Genomic DNA, 13,731 nt, shown 5'->3' with positions numbered 1-13,731 from the left:
ATTCAGGGTTTCTTTGCAGTGTGAGTGCCTAGTTTGAATCAATAAAATATAACCTCTCTGGCAGCTACAATCAATCAACATAATAAAATGATTAGGTAGTCACTGAAGAATATAATGGAAATAATTCTCAGTAGCTGCTCTCCGTCTGCTCTTCTACACCTTGTCACTAAATTTTGATCCGTCTTCTTTTCCCCACATGCACGTACAGTTTACACTTTAGTAAGAAGGGGTCAGGGGTGAAGCTCAGCTGAACAGGCCGACATGTGGATAAGTTTAGTGTTCCAGCAAGATAACAAACAGGCAAGCAAGGTGGCAAGCTTATCAAGCCTGAGCTACCTGTAACCTCCTGTTGCGACTGTCTTACCCTTTCGTGTCTTTACTCTCCTCCTCTGACCTCTTCCTCTCTGGACTCGTCTTTTTTCCCCCCTCATTCTTCTCCGGCTTCTCCGTCTTCACTGCTGCTTTTCTGGGAGCTATCGAAGGAAATAAATAAAAGACAAGGTGAGGGTGATGTAGGGGTTGAAGTGGAGGCTTATTTTACCTTGTTCTCCAAACTGATAAAAGCACAGTACATTCACATGCTGTTTTTTTATGCAAGCACAGAACTATGCAAATTCCTTCTCACCAAAGAAACTGCTGATGGGGGCTTTCCTGGTCGGCTCCTTATCTTTCTGTTCTTTTGCTTCTTTCTGCCTTTTCACCGTTTGACTTTTCGGGCTCTCTTCTGTGCCTCGCGTGTCCTTTTCAACCACCTCCGTTTTGGCTACGGCAGGTCCTTTCTCATCATCATCATCTGTCTTCGGCTTTGCTTCATTTTTCTTTTCCGCCTCCTCAGCTTTCTCCTCTTTCTCATCAGAGTTCTTTTTCTCCACCTGCTCCTCTTTTTCTACAGTTTCTTCCTCTTTGCTCTTGTTCTCCACCTCCTCGTCCCCTGGGTTGTTAGCCTCGGTCACTGCCTTTTCTCCCCTTTCTTCCTTTGTGTCCTCCTCCATGGGTTCATCTGCGTTACCTACACAGGGGCAAGACAGAAAGGGAGTGGAGTCATTGAAGAGAAAAATGCCAGCAGGTTTACTGAGGGCAACCCAGATTTTTTGAGAGCCCATGTTTGAAGACGTAAGAGCCTCCTTCAGTAAATGCCGCAGGTTATATTTCTGAGGTTTCATTTTCACCTGAGGAAGGCAGCTAAGAGAAATTACTATTGACAAACTTGTAGCACCGACTCCCAGCAGTCAGAGCTGGGGTCATGATACTGCCTGGGTAAGGAGGGCGGCATGAAACTTTAATTTTCTCATTCAAACGTTAAAGTAAGTGGTGGAATGGACCGCTAAACCCAGTAGTCACAGCTGGTACTTTACTAGACAACTTTAGAAAGAGAAAGAGAGCCATTTCCCTGTCTGTGGAAAAAAAAGAGTGGGGGGGGCACCAAGCTGAGCTGCTGTCAATTTTGTTTTGTTTTTTCCCCCAAAACACACTAAAGTGGTTTTCAAACACACTTCAGCTTTAACCTTGTTTAGCTGTTGTCCAATACGAGCCTTTAACCTGCCATTTCCCAGATTTAAACTGCATGTGATGTGTGACTGACCACATGTGTATTCACACTGAGAAAGTACAAGATGCTCTACCAATGCAGCATCCTAACCTAAACCAAATAGAGTATTTGCAGTAGTGAGAACACATGTGGAGTGAACCGCTCTGAGACGGTTTCTAACCTTTTAGCTCTGTCCAGGTGGTGATGTGATTGGTTCAGTTTGTTTGCCCGTGTGTTAGGAGGACTACTCACAAACGTAACGGACAGACTCGCTTAAAAATCTTGTGAGAAGCTGGATTTAGCACATCTAAGGATTAATTAGATCTGAACTCAGGGCCATTGAGAAGGACTGCTTATAATTGTGAGACAGGGCAAAACTGGACATTGCATCGTGTTTGAATAGCGTTCATCTTCTCAAGAAAATATCACAGACTAATATCAATTTATGCACATTTTGGAGTCAATTTTCAGCCTTGGTGGAGGCTGCTACACTCTTGGGCTGCTACATTTTCTTCATAATTCTGCCTTTATTGAGCGTCTGTGTCAAAACTTAGACGAACCGATTAAACAAAGCCAAACAAGCTCCGTGGATGGTGAATTTCTCAGTTTGCATCTCACAGATGGTAAAAATGAACTTTGCTTTATCACAGTGCAGAGCTCCTACAGTTGCAGTAACAGACTGAAATCATTACCCTTTATCCTCATTCCTTTGAATCGCAGGCTGTTTTTGTTGTGTTTCTCTCTATTTGCACTTCACTATAACAGTAGATTACGACTGTCAAACATAAGGCTCAGGGGCCAGAATCGGCCCACCGAATAAGGAAAGGTAAAGGAGGACATCATTTTTTTATTTTTAATTATATTTTCAAAAGTTTTGCAACTTTTTTTTTTATTGATAAAGACTTCCCTCATGGTCATTCATAATACATCTATGTAATAAAGTAAAGTAATAAATTAACAATTAAATGGCAACAAGTTCCTTTTCTTCATCATCTAAAAAACATACATTTCTATAGTAAAGTCACTACGCAGTTGAACAAAAAAGGACATTTTCTGTAAATTAACAAAAAGTTTCTGTTTTATAATTACGGGACAGTCTGGACAATGAGCTACCAAAACATTTTCTGTCATTTGAAATATTAATTTCTTACATAATCTTCTTAATTTCTTATTTATTTGAATCCAAAGAGATGTGCTGACAGATTTCTTTCATTTGCTTCATAAGCATTTCTCAAAACTGACACATACAGTTGAAATTGCACTTCTTTTTGTTATACTGAGATATCTCAGGGATTAAATGTGTAGTTAAACTACAACTAGTGGAGCTGTAAAATGAGTTTAACATGCTCGCAGTAGTCTGTACATAAAAGATGAACATATACGCTGTTATGTAATCCAGTTTTAGCACGAAGGCTGTTTCACCATTTTTCTTTAGCCCTTTATTTGCAGAAGAGAATTGAGCATTAAGTTATGAACTAACATTAGCTGGCCCAGATAGAAGTGGACGTCCATAAACTCTGTGGGATCCTGTGGGGTGTGACTCGCTTTTGTCCTCAACCACAAGTCAAAACTAAAGGAAATACACTTGTGCATTGTTTGAGATTATCTGTCACTTCGTCACTGTACCATAATTCTCTGAACAACATACATCTATAGGACTACAACTAGACATTACTTTGTTTGATTCACTAGGCTACATTTTTTTGTTTTCCTCCACTCATCGTTAAGCTCAGAGAAAAAGGCCATGATGAAACGAAACACATGCCGCAATTTACCAGAGCCTTGTGACAGCAGAGACAGCAATAAAAATGTTCAATCTTTCACTTCAAATCTTTCAAATTCATGATTCAATAAAGAGGAAACACTTATTTGCGGAGCTGGAACTGAAAAGCGTTTGCCTGGTGATTAATATCTAATTAATTATCCAAGTTGTTGCTCTTTATTATTGCAACCCAATCGGCCATAAAATCTCTGGAAACAAATGGCTGGATGAGACCATGTACATCAAGAAAATAAGCTGTTTGGTACTGTGACACTGCTAAACAAAAAGTATTGTTTATGTGTTTAGTCAGGATGCAATTGAAAGTTTCCAAAAGTGGATTTTAGTAATGATAAGGTGTGAGTTTGTTAATATAGCATGCTGATTTTTTCCCCTTATAGCCGATGTGTCTGTGCAACTTCCCCTCCCACGTGGACTTTCCAAACCTGTACAGGAGCCAAACTTGGTTATCAGACTCGCAGCAGAAGCGAAAGCATACCTTCACCGCTGACACTAGTCTCCACACGTGGCCGTTTGTTTTTCTGACCCTGCTCCTCCTTGACCTCTGCATCTTCTTTCTGACTGTCACTGCCACTCCCACTCTCGTTGAGCTTCCTCTTAGGGAACATCTTCCTTGCTGCACATATCAGGACAGGCATTACATTAAAAGAACATGATTTTAAAAAAGAAAGGAAAAAAAAAGTGGGAGGCATCCCAGCTGAAATCATGCCGGGATCAAACAGTAAGAGAATAAGGAGATGAAAACAGGACGAGTCTGCTCTCTTGCTGCAGATGTAGGGCAAGAAGAAGAAGGAGAAAAAAAGGGAGAGAGAATCATAGATACATACTTTGCTAATGAAAACACTAATTCCATCCTGAAGAATATTATGCAGCACAGCAGCTTACGGTTCCAGTGTAAATTACCCTGCAATTTTATGCAGCAGTGGTGCTCGAGGGCAATTTCAGTTTTGGTAACACACCTGCCTCTGTTTTGGCCCTTGTTACGGGTTCTAGCACAGGTAGCAGTGCTGATGTTTCTCTTCTGGATATTATAATGAAAGCATTAACCCAGGACATTAAGAATGCAATTTCTGGACGAATTAGGGAGTTACTTTAATGTGATGTTTTCTCCAGCAGTGATGGTGGCGGGGCTCTTATTGTGGCAACGCACCACTGGTGAAAGAAAACACTGCAGTCATCAAACACAAAGAGAACGGGACGATGAGAAGAGAACGAGACACTTTTACTGCTGCAAAAACTAGGATGAAGGAAACAAAGTGGGAGAGGAGGTGCTTCTCAAATGAAGACAAAGCTGGAATGCTAGAAAACTCTAAGCAGCTTAAATTCTCTGTTCAAACTCCAACGTATCTGGTGTTATATGGGAAAGACAGCAACTACAAAGAGCCATGTAAAAAAAAAAAATAACTAGGCCATTCTGTTTCATTTTAAATGTAGATATTTGCACACATCATCTGATTAAGAATTTACAAACAAGAAACAGCAGCTCTCTTTCAGTTTTATCTTGCAGATGTGAAACATTCAAGCTGCTTTGTACCAACTGCAGCTATAAAATAATGATCACTACATATGTTTATGCTGGGGTTTTTTTTAAAAAGCCCAAAGTTTCTAAAGCTTGCAAACCCAAGAAAGCACCCAAATAAACACTGACAATCAGCTGCAATAATAGGACGACATGCTCTGCTGGTTCGATTAACTCCCAGTCAGCAGAAATGATGCACTGCTAAGACAATATAGCAGTAATAATATTATTATCACAGTGCAAAGACGTGCAGAAAAATAATGATATAGGCTCCAGGAGGGTGTACTCGTGGTGCAGCAGATGATGATTAATGATAGCGCAATCACGGTCTAGTCTTGTGGTTGTCAATCTAAGGCAGTCCAGAGTGTGGAAAGACAAATGAAAGAAAAGGGTGAAAAATGAACTTCGCCGCTTCTGGTGAACAAACTTCTTATGCATTCAGTTCGAGATAAATTTCCTGTTTTCTCCCTCATTGTGAAATAATGAGTATTTGGAGCCATTAGGCGCCTGCTAACAAGTAATCAAATAAAACAGCTCGAGGCAGGAACGCTATTAATCCTCTGCTGGTGTCAAAGTTCAAAATGGTGCAAGTTTGGAAAACGAGCTGAAAAGCACAATTCTGAAACAGCTTAATTAAGACAAAGTTAATAAAAATCTGTTCAGATGCTGACCAGTCTTGCGTTTGACGATCCCAGTGGGGGAGACGGAATTGGGAGTGCTGGGGGTCCCCGGTGAATCAGAGGTGGCTGGAGTGGCAGGGGTGGTCGGGGTTACAGGCGTGGCTGGAGGCGATGGTGGAGACAGGGGGGTGGGAACGGCTTTAAACGCATCATCCTTCTGAAAGACACAAGCACGAGTGATGGTAAGCATTATGACAAGAGGCGGCATGAACAACAGCTTGAACAGGCAAAATGACTGCAGATCATGGTTTGTTTGCATGGCCGCCATCATCCACAGATTTTACTGAAAATGAAAAGGAAGTGACAGCAACAATTGTCCAGCTGTCTGCAACAATATCATTTGGATCGCTGTGGATTGTTTGTGTGGCTCATCCAAAATGTGGCCTGTTCTGCTGAGGAATACGAATACTGTGTATTATTTCGTTTTTTATTGCTGAAATTGTTTATTGAATGTGAAATAAAGTAATTTGATGAAGACATGCAGTTTCTAATTTTTGAACTACGTTTTGGCAACCAATAACCTATGCTTTAAAATGATCCCTAAATCCTTCAAGATTTTTTAGGACCCATCTTTGTAAATCTTTATGATGAAGAATATTTTGACCTAGTAGCTCATAAAAATTAACACGGGTGCTCCTTTAGACATGAAGCCAACATGTTTACATGCCACAAGACTTATGGTAAGAAGTGAATCTCTAAAAGGGGTTTAAACACCACTGTGATAATGGGATGCATGGCTTGAGAATTAGAAGTTTTAGAAGTAAAAATGGTTATTCTGATCCAAGACAGGCTCTAAGGGCTCCAAATCAAGACTAGAGTCAAGGTTTGCAAGAGGGCAGCATGGACCGCTGTGGAAACTGGATCAGCTGAATCCAAAGCACGATCAGGCCGAGGAAAAGTGAGCGCACTGAGAGAAGATCAATACGAGAGGCTTTGTTCTCTGAGAAACAGAGAAGCAAAGTCACAGATAACAGAATTAGCTAAATAAAGAACACAAGACTCCCTGCAGCAACAGTCCTGTCAAGAGAAGGCCGTCTAGCAATAGTCTCAGAGGATGGAAGGGTCTCTAAATCACATCTTGTAAGGGGAAACAAGGTGAAATGGTTGGGGTAGGTTAAGAAAGAAAGACCGACAAACACAGTGAAAGATCCACCCCCCCCCCCCCCCCCCCCCCCCCCCCCCAAAAAAAAAGTACTGATGAATCTATGGCAGTAACAGGAAAGTTTATTAAGTTGATCTTTCTGAAAATCGACAGTGCCCCTTATAATCCCGTGTGCCTTATGTATGAGTTCTGGTTGTGTTTACTGACCTCGAAACAATTTTATGTACACAGCGCTAGAAAATCTGTCAAATGTTTTAGTTCGACTTTGCTAAGCTACGATCCCGCACTGCTTGATGGATTGTCGGAGGATTACGGCTACCGTAGTCAGGCGCCTCGCAGAGTGATACGTACGGTGCTTCAACATAATATTACCGTATTGTGTGTGTATAACCTCTTTTTAAGTTGTGTGGATATTATGCTGAGGATATGTCGGCCAATTTCCACTGAAAATGCCTTTTGGTTAACCTGTCAGCGAGGAATTTGCATTTGCACTGTTAAATTTTTTTATATAACTTTAATGCACATAAAAAACAGCTGCTTGTTTAAGTGAAAATACATTGATGGTTTTTGTTTTTTGCACTAATAAAGTTGTGGAGTTGCAAAGTATTTTGTCTAGTGTCAATTATATCGTCAGTTATATCGTTATCGCAAATTTTCAAATGTATATCGTGATAAATATTTTTGGTCATATCGCCCTGCTCTACCTAATACCTTTGTCTATATAGGGTACATTACATTCAAACAAACTCTATGAAATGAGGTGAACCAGGGTGAATAGATACCAGGTAAAGCTGACAGAGGAAATCAGAGTTTGCAGCAATTTAAATAGATGAAAAACTTCAGTGAAAAATTTGCTTCATGCTGTCACAAAGCACCCATCAGCTGGGATTCTCCTCACAACACTGACATCAAGCTTACTGATGCTATTTGAGGGCAGCTGTAGCTGTATGGTTCAGTTTCACTTTGATATAGAGCAAAGGAACAAAGAGAGGTTGGAGAAAAGTGAGAGAAATGTATTTACAGCTCTCATTTGAACTCCTCCTCATCCCGTTGGCTTCAATAGTATTATCCTTTAGTCTCAATGCTAATGGTTTAACTTCAGAGTCCCATTTACTTTGCAGGTCCAGTCACTTGACTTTCTATTGCCTCAGATGGCCCTTTATGCATGACGTTTTCTGTGCATTTTTTTGTCAACGCACCACTCCTGACTTGACAATAAGGTCCTTGTGAAATGGTGATAGCGAGGCTGAGGTAATCAGTTTTTTTGGCTTAAGTGCTGCTGTCATTAAAGATAAGAGGAAGGCAAATACTATAGTTGCTGAAGTTAATGAAATACATGGAGATTTTTGTTGAGATTCAAATTTTCCACTCATTATTTTATGGAAATGTTCTGTATTACATTCAAAGGAGAGATATGTTTAATAAATATAATTATAGCACAGACGGTGAAAACGAAAGCTAAGAGCAAGAGATAAAAGCAAACCTGATCAATACTGAACATCAATTCATCTGAGAACAGCAAAAAAATGAATAATTACATGAATAAATACTGTCCATTATAAGTAACAATGGTACTGGAGATATGCTTTAAAACTAGTTTACATCACGGAGGAGGGAATTTTTAAGTCTGGAGATGGACCGACTGAATTGGTCTCCCACCAACTTCCCTCAGAATAAAAAGTCAAAAATAGAAGTGTTAAAAAGGAGTTGGAAAGTTAGCAAAGAAATCAATACAAACAGATAAAAACAAACCTGATCAATATTGAACATTAACCAGTCTGAACAGTTAAAAAGGCATAAACACGTGAATAACAGTGTTTAATTTAACATAACAATCACATTAAAATAAAAATCATTTGTTAAACTATTTTGATCCCCCATCCCCAGCTGAAGGTTCCCTTCTTTATAAAGACACCAGCAACTCACTGAATTGGTCACATCTCCCACCTACTGGCCTCAACAACATAAAAAAATATAATAATAGTTGGAAAGAGCGAAGAAGTCAAAACAGAAAGCCAAGAGCAACACAATCAGCCAGCTTCTGCCACAGCAAGGGGTAGCTGTAGAAAGGCAAACCGGATTATTATTAAGCATCGACCATCAAGAGCTGGAACAGCAAAAACTACATTTAAATCAAGCAAACTAATGATGTTAAACATCTGGATTCAAATAAAACCATATCACTACAAATTAAGAAGGAAAGGTGGCGTTCACATGAAGGGCTTCCTGGGGTCCACTGAGAAAACCTGCTGTTTCTCCAACATTGCAGGCTATTTCTAATGTTCATGTACCCTAAAAATAAGTACCGGTAGTTCAATACCATACTGCACAGTGCAGAAAATGTAATTTAATTTACCAAGTTATTATCAAGCAAACAAACAATTTGGCATCACAAGATTACTTAAGGTATTTTGACACTTCATTTACCATTTTACAGACTAATAACAAATCGGATTATTAATTACTGATGAAAGTGATCCTTAGTCGCTGCCCTGCATTTATCTGCGGGGGAGCCTCTCCACTGCCAAGAGTGCAAGAGTGGATATATTAGTACCTTGTCACAAAAATTAATAATTACACCCATATGAAAGGGATGTGAGGTGAGGGCAGCCTGACAAACATCATGTATCATCATAATCACTTCCCTCAATCAACAAATAGTGAATAATTGCTGACATACAACAAACAAAATAAACAGGCTGGTTAAGAGAAGTGTTTATCAAACAACAGGTGGCTGAAAGACAGCCAAAGCTGATAATCAGGTCTTTTCATTACATGGCTTATTGACAAATGTATTCAACATTGTGATTCACCATACAATTACTAGGCCTTTGTGTAGCATTGTTTTCCCCCATAACCAAACCAACAATAGGCACTGATATGCCTACAGGAGCCCTGAGCGTCTTCATTACACTCGTTCAGCATTTGATGGGTAACACACCGTTTAGCGTTTCCACAAAGCATGTCTGCGTTTTTTCTTTAGCACCATGACATCCCATCAATCTGTCAAGTCTTTTATTGGTGAAAACGTCACTCACAAATTGCAGCTGATGTGTTGAATGTAACAGATTAAATGAACTCTGACGTCCCAGTTATAAAACCACATGTCGCTTTTACCTTTTCTGTTTTTCCAGGAGCTTCTTTGTCTCCTTGTCCCTTGCTGGGAACTTGTTCTTTAACGACTGGCGCCTCGTCATCGTCGCTGTCCAGGATTTGACGGCAGCGTTTCACAACCTTCTTGATGGGCGAATCTGCTTCCTGAACACCGTTCTGCACCTTCAGTGGACTCTTGACAGACCTGGAGATAAACCACAGAAACACACATTTTATATTAAACGGTGCATGCCCTGCTCTACTGTCACTGTAATCCACTGTTAGGTGGTTGCCAGGCAACCTGCATAGCATCATGATATAATATGTATTGTGATAAATCAGATGTCACCATCACAGAATTAAAAGTATGCTTTTATAAAGTGTTATAGATAAATTAAGCATTTTTGGTGGGTGGTTGCCAGACATCATGATGACAACATAGGATATGATATAGATGGAAACCTTTACGTTCCTAAGATGCATCTGTGTACGAAGTCTGGTTACTTAATTACTGCTTGTGTAGAAAGAATTCACAAACAAACAGAAAGAGAGTTTATTTATTATAGTTAGAGATAATCTATATGCATAAAATAATCAGCAATTAAAACTTTAAAATTAATAAAGACTCTGCTGCTGGAATAACTGCTTCCAAGAGAGAGGGGACCAGCTGTGCGAGAGAAGCTGTGCAAACAGCTCGTTTGATGAAGGACTTTTATTTACATTTTAATGTGAAAACACTGAAAAAAAAACAAACAAAGAAAAATAATTTGTCATTCAGGGTTTATTTTAGTCAGTGTGCTTTACAGCTGAACGCTGGACATGCCATCACTGACCCAAACGGGCCAGCATGTCTATATATATCATAAAAGTACAGTGCAGCCCTTGTTCAACTTGAGCTAAAATATCTTCTCTCTGTAGATATTTAGGACATAAAGCCATTGTTCCTTCATATAATATTGACAAATTCATTTAAACTTGTTAAGTTTTAAACTGTTTTAAACTCGCAATATTTAAAAAGGCCACCTTTAGGAGACTTGATCGCCCATCACAAACAGAAGGCTTAAAGAGCCGGTTCACAGGAACTACTTGCATGAACGCTGACTTTATTATTCAAAACTCTAATTGTATTTGATATAAACAGCCACCATTTTAACAGTATATTAAAGACAGAAAACAAGGAAAAGCATAAAAGAACCCTTTAAGGTTAATTCACGTGGTAATGTTGACCCACAAGGTGCGATATTAGGCATTTTTAAAGGATCAAGTCAACAGTAAAATCTATCATAAAAAAGAAAACCTATAAAATCAAAGTAAGACTCGTAAAAAGAGGTCAAAGCAATGATGAGGCGATCATTACAGAAAGGAAAGTCAATTAAAGTGAGTTTTAAGACGTACTTAAAAGATTAAAGAGTCTAGAGATAATGAACATTTTATCACCAAAGCAGCTCGGAAATGAGAAACTGAAGTTCTCATCTCTTCATCTTTTGATAGGAGCTACTGGACACAAAGTTTCACTCAGCAGCGAAGATAACTGCACATACGCCACGCGTGGGTGGGCTTTCAACACAAAAATATGTTTGAAAATGGGATCAGTATGCGCCGTATCAGCCACCTCGCTTTATGCTTCTGCCTGAATACAAATGCAGGTATTTTAACTGTATTATAGGCAGTAAAAATCTCCATCCTTCTGATAATATGACAGTTTTATTATGTGGTTTATTCCTTAAAATAGCCCTGTTTGTCCAAGTATAAGGAAATTTGCAGCCCAATTAAAAGTTTTAAGGGTTCAAAATTGGCCTTGATGCAGTGACTATGTTACAAATGAGTACATTAAACTCCACTAAAACAAAAGCCAACTCTTCAAAGTTCAGGCTATGTAACTATTATGAAAACAAGACATCTGAGACAATAACTATTAATAAAAAAAAACTAACAGTTATTACTTTTGCTCTGCAGTCCTTTTCCCAGTACAAGTGCCAGACATAGGTGTGCATTTGCACCTCTATTAAAAATCAAAGACACTCAGCTGTGGCTTGAATTAAGATGAGAAACAAAGACAGGCCGGTGTAAATAACAACAGTAAAACTAATTCAACAAAAGTCTAATTAGAAAAGATATACAAAAGGGTTTTTCTGAAGGTTTACCAAAAATGTATAATGCTTAAACAGTCGAGGTTTTACAGCAGCAGCCGCCAATGCAGAAGTTTTAACTGACACTGCACCGTGATCGCGTTATGCAAAGTCTGAATCTTCATTCTTTGAATAAGATGGGACTTTTTGGGCCAAGCAATTACTATGTAAGGTAAACCTGAGGTTTTAAACTGATCTATCCTCACAGAAGCAGCACGAGCATGTTAAAAGCTTAAAGAAAACAAACAGGTGCAGGATTTTCATACATATACATCAAAGCTGACACCAGGATCATGGTTTTTAACTATTTTGTTTCCAGGTTTCAGGCTTTAGGTAAATAAGGTAACACATCCTTTGCCTGAACTATATACAGACCAGGCATGCTTACATGTGGAGTCAAACTATAATTTGTGTCTAGATTAATTCAATTGCTCTGAGAGATTTAAAACACCCTAGTGTCAAAGCTAAATTAAGTGATTCCAGGCAGCAGACTCTGGATAAGTCTTAACTCACTTTTTCACAGGCTCCTCCGTAGCTTTCTTCTGAATGTCCTTGCTCTTGGGCTGAAAGAAGGATCTGTAAAAAGACCACACAAGCATTCACTGGCTTGATACATGTTTATACCAACACATGTCTGTATTTAGTGCATTAAAGTGTAATAAAAATCGGTAATAAGACCGCACTTTTACAATAATACAGAAAAAGGTTTGCCTGTTAATTAGAAACTTGCTGAATCACAGATTACCATCTTTGCTATCTAGTGTTACAGCAATGTGGCTCCACTGATCACAGCCGCTTTAAAAGATCTCTATAAGGTAGGAAAATAACCTGCCTTTAAAGATCATGTATACTTATATAGCTATGATATTGTCTGTGTCTGTGCTGGAGATAAAACTACCCTATTTTCCAAATAGGTGATGCGGATAAAAGCATGCTAAAGCTAGCTTACAGGTAGTCCGATTAACACCGAAACAGACATGTTTTTTGTTTGTTTTTTCAGTGTAACCCCCTCTAAGTCACACTTAACCCCCCGCCCGCCCGCCTAATCACCACTTATTACACAGCTAACTCTTCTAGTGCACAGACACAAGCATCGTCAAGCTAGCGCTAATTTCCAGCAAGCTAACTGCAAACTTTGGCTTGCACTTACGCGATGCTCCGCTGCATGTTGTCTTTAAACTCTTCCTTCACCTGATACCCGGTTAAAACAAACGTTTAAATCGCAGCAAAACTCCGACATTCACACACACGAAGACACCAACTCCCGCGCTGCAGAGGGGCAAAATAATAACTTGGAATATTCGGCGCCAAAAGTTGTATCTCAGCCAAAGATTGTCAGAGGAAAAGAAGACTTACTACGGGAGCCCAAAGCGAGCGGTTACCGCTCTGTACGCATGCGCACTCACGTACTTGGTTTACCCAAAGAAAAATAATTTTTACTGTAGCTACACAAAATGTATTGAATAAAACTACTCTGTTGCTACTAATAAGATGTGACTGTGCTTAGTCAAAGCTTCTACGCTACTGTTAAGATAGTATACAACTCACTATGGAATGGACAAGATGAGTAAAATATAACAAAGCTAAAGGTTTGCTATGTTCATGCAGGTATATAAAAAATTGTACTTTAATTTTTTGTCAGACTTCTCTTGCAATGGCTGCATGTTTCCCGATGCAATCTGCATTAAATGGTACCTGAATTTAATTCCTGGTGTTTTTCAGTCTTCCTAGCAAGTACACATCAGAGGACATACTAGACTCATAATGAGGAGGAGAACATTTTGAAAAGCTAAAACACTTTTAAAGTCTGCAATTTACACTGCCAAAATGGTGCCAAGCAAGCTAAAAAGGCATGTGGGAACCATGGTCAGTCTGATAAGGAGGTGAATGCCAGTTATAT

The 13,731-nt window shown here is 39.3% G+C and overlaps 1 protein-coding gene across 1 annotated transcript in view; it reads right to left on the bottom strand.

The window, feature by feature from the left end:
• lig1 (ligase I, DNA, ATP-dependent) overlaps positions 1–13,198 on the bottom strand; it is a 65,016-nt gene extending 51,818 nt beyond the window's left edge. Inside the window, exons 1-7 of the mRNA XM_006792380.3 lie at positions 12,982–13,198; positions 12,345–12,407; positions 9,727–9,907; positions 5,499–5,664; positions 3,787–3,924; positions 626–1,009; positions 365–473 (exon numbers count right to left, since the gene is read on the bottom strand). Of these exons, the coding sequence (XP_006792443.2) occupies positions 365–473; positions 626–1,009; positions 3,787–3,924; positions 5,499–5,664; positions 9,727–9,907; positions 12,345–12,407; positions 12,982–12,998 (1,058 nt within the window). The 5' untranslated portion in view covers positions 12,999–13,198. The remainder of the gene's footprint in view (positions 1–364; positions 474–625; positions 1,010–3,786; positions 3,925–5,498; positions 5,665–9,726; positions 9,908–12,344; positions 12,408–12,981) is intronic.
• Positions 13,199–13,731: the final 533 nt, after the last annotated feature.

The sequence above is a fragment of the Neolamprologus brichardi genome, chromosome 18 (assembly GCF_056152115.1).
Source record: "Neolamprologus brichardi isolate AB-2024 chromosome 18, ASM5615211v1, whole genome shotgun sequence".
Lineage (NCBI taxonomy): Eukaryota > Metazoa > Chordata > Actinopteri > Cichliformes > Cichlidae > Neolamprologus > Neolamprologus brichardi.
This window is presented reverse-complemented; position numbering and strand designations above follow the sequence as displayed.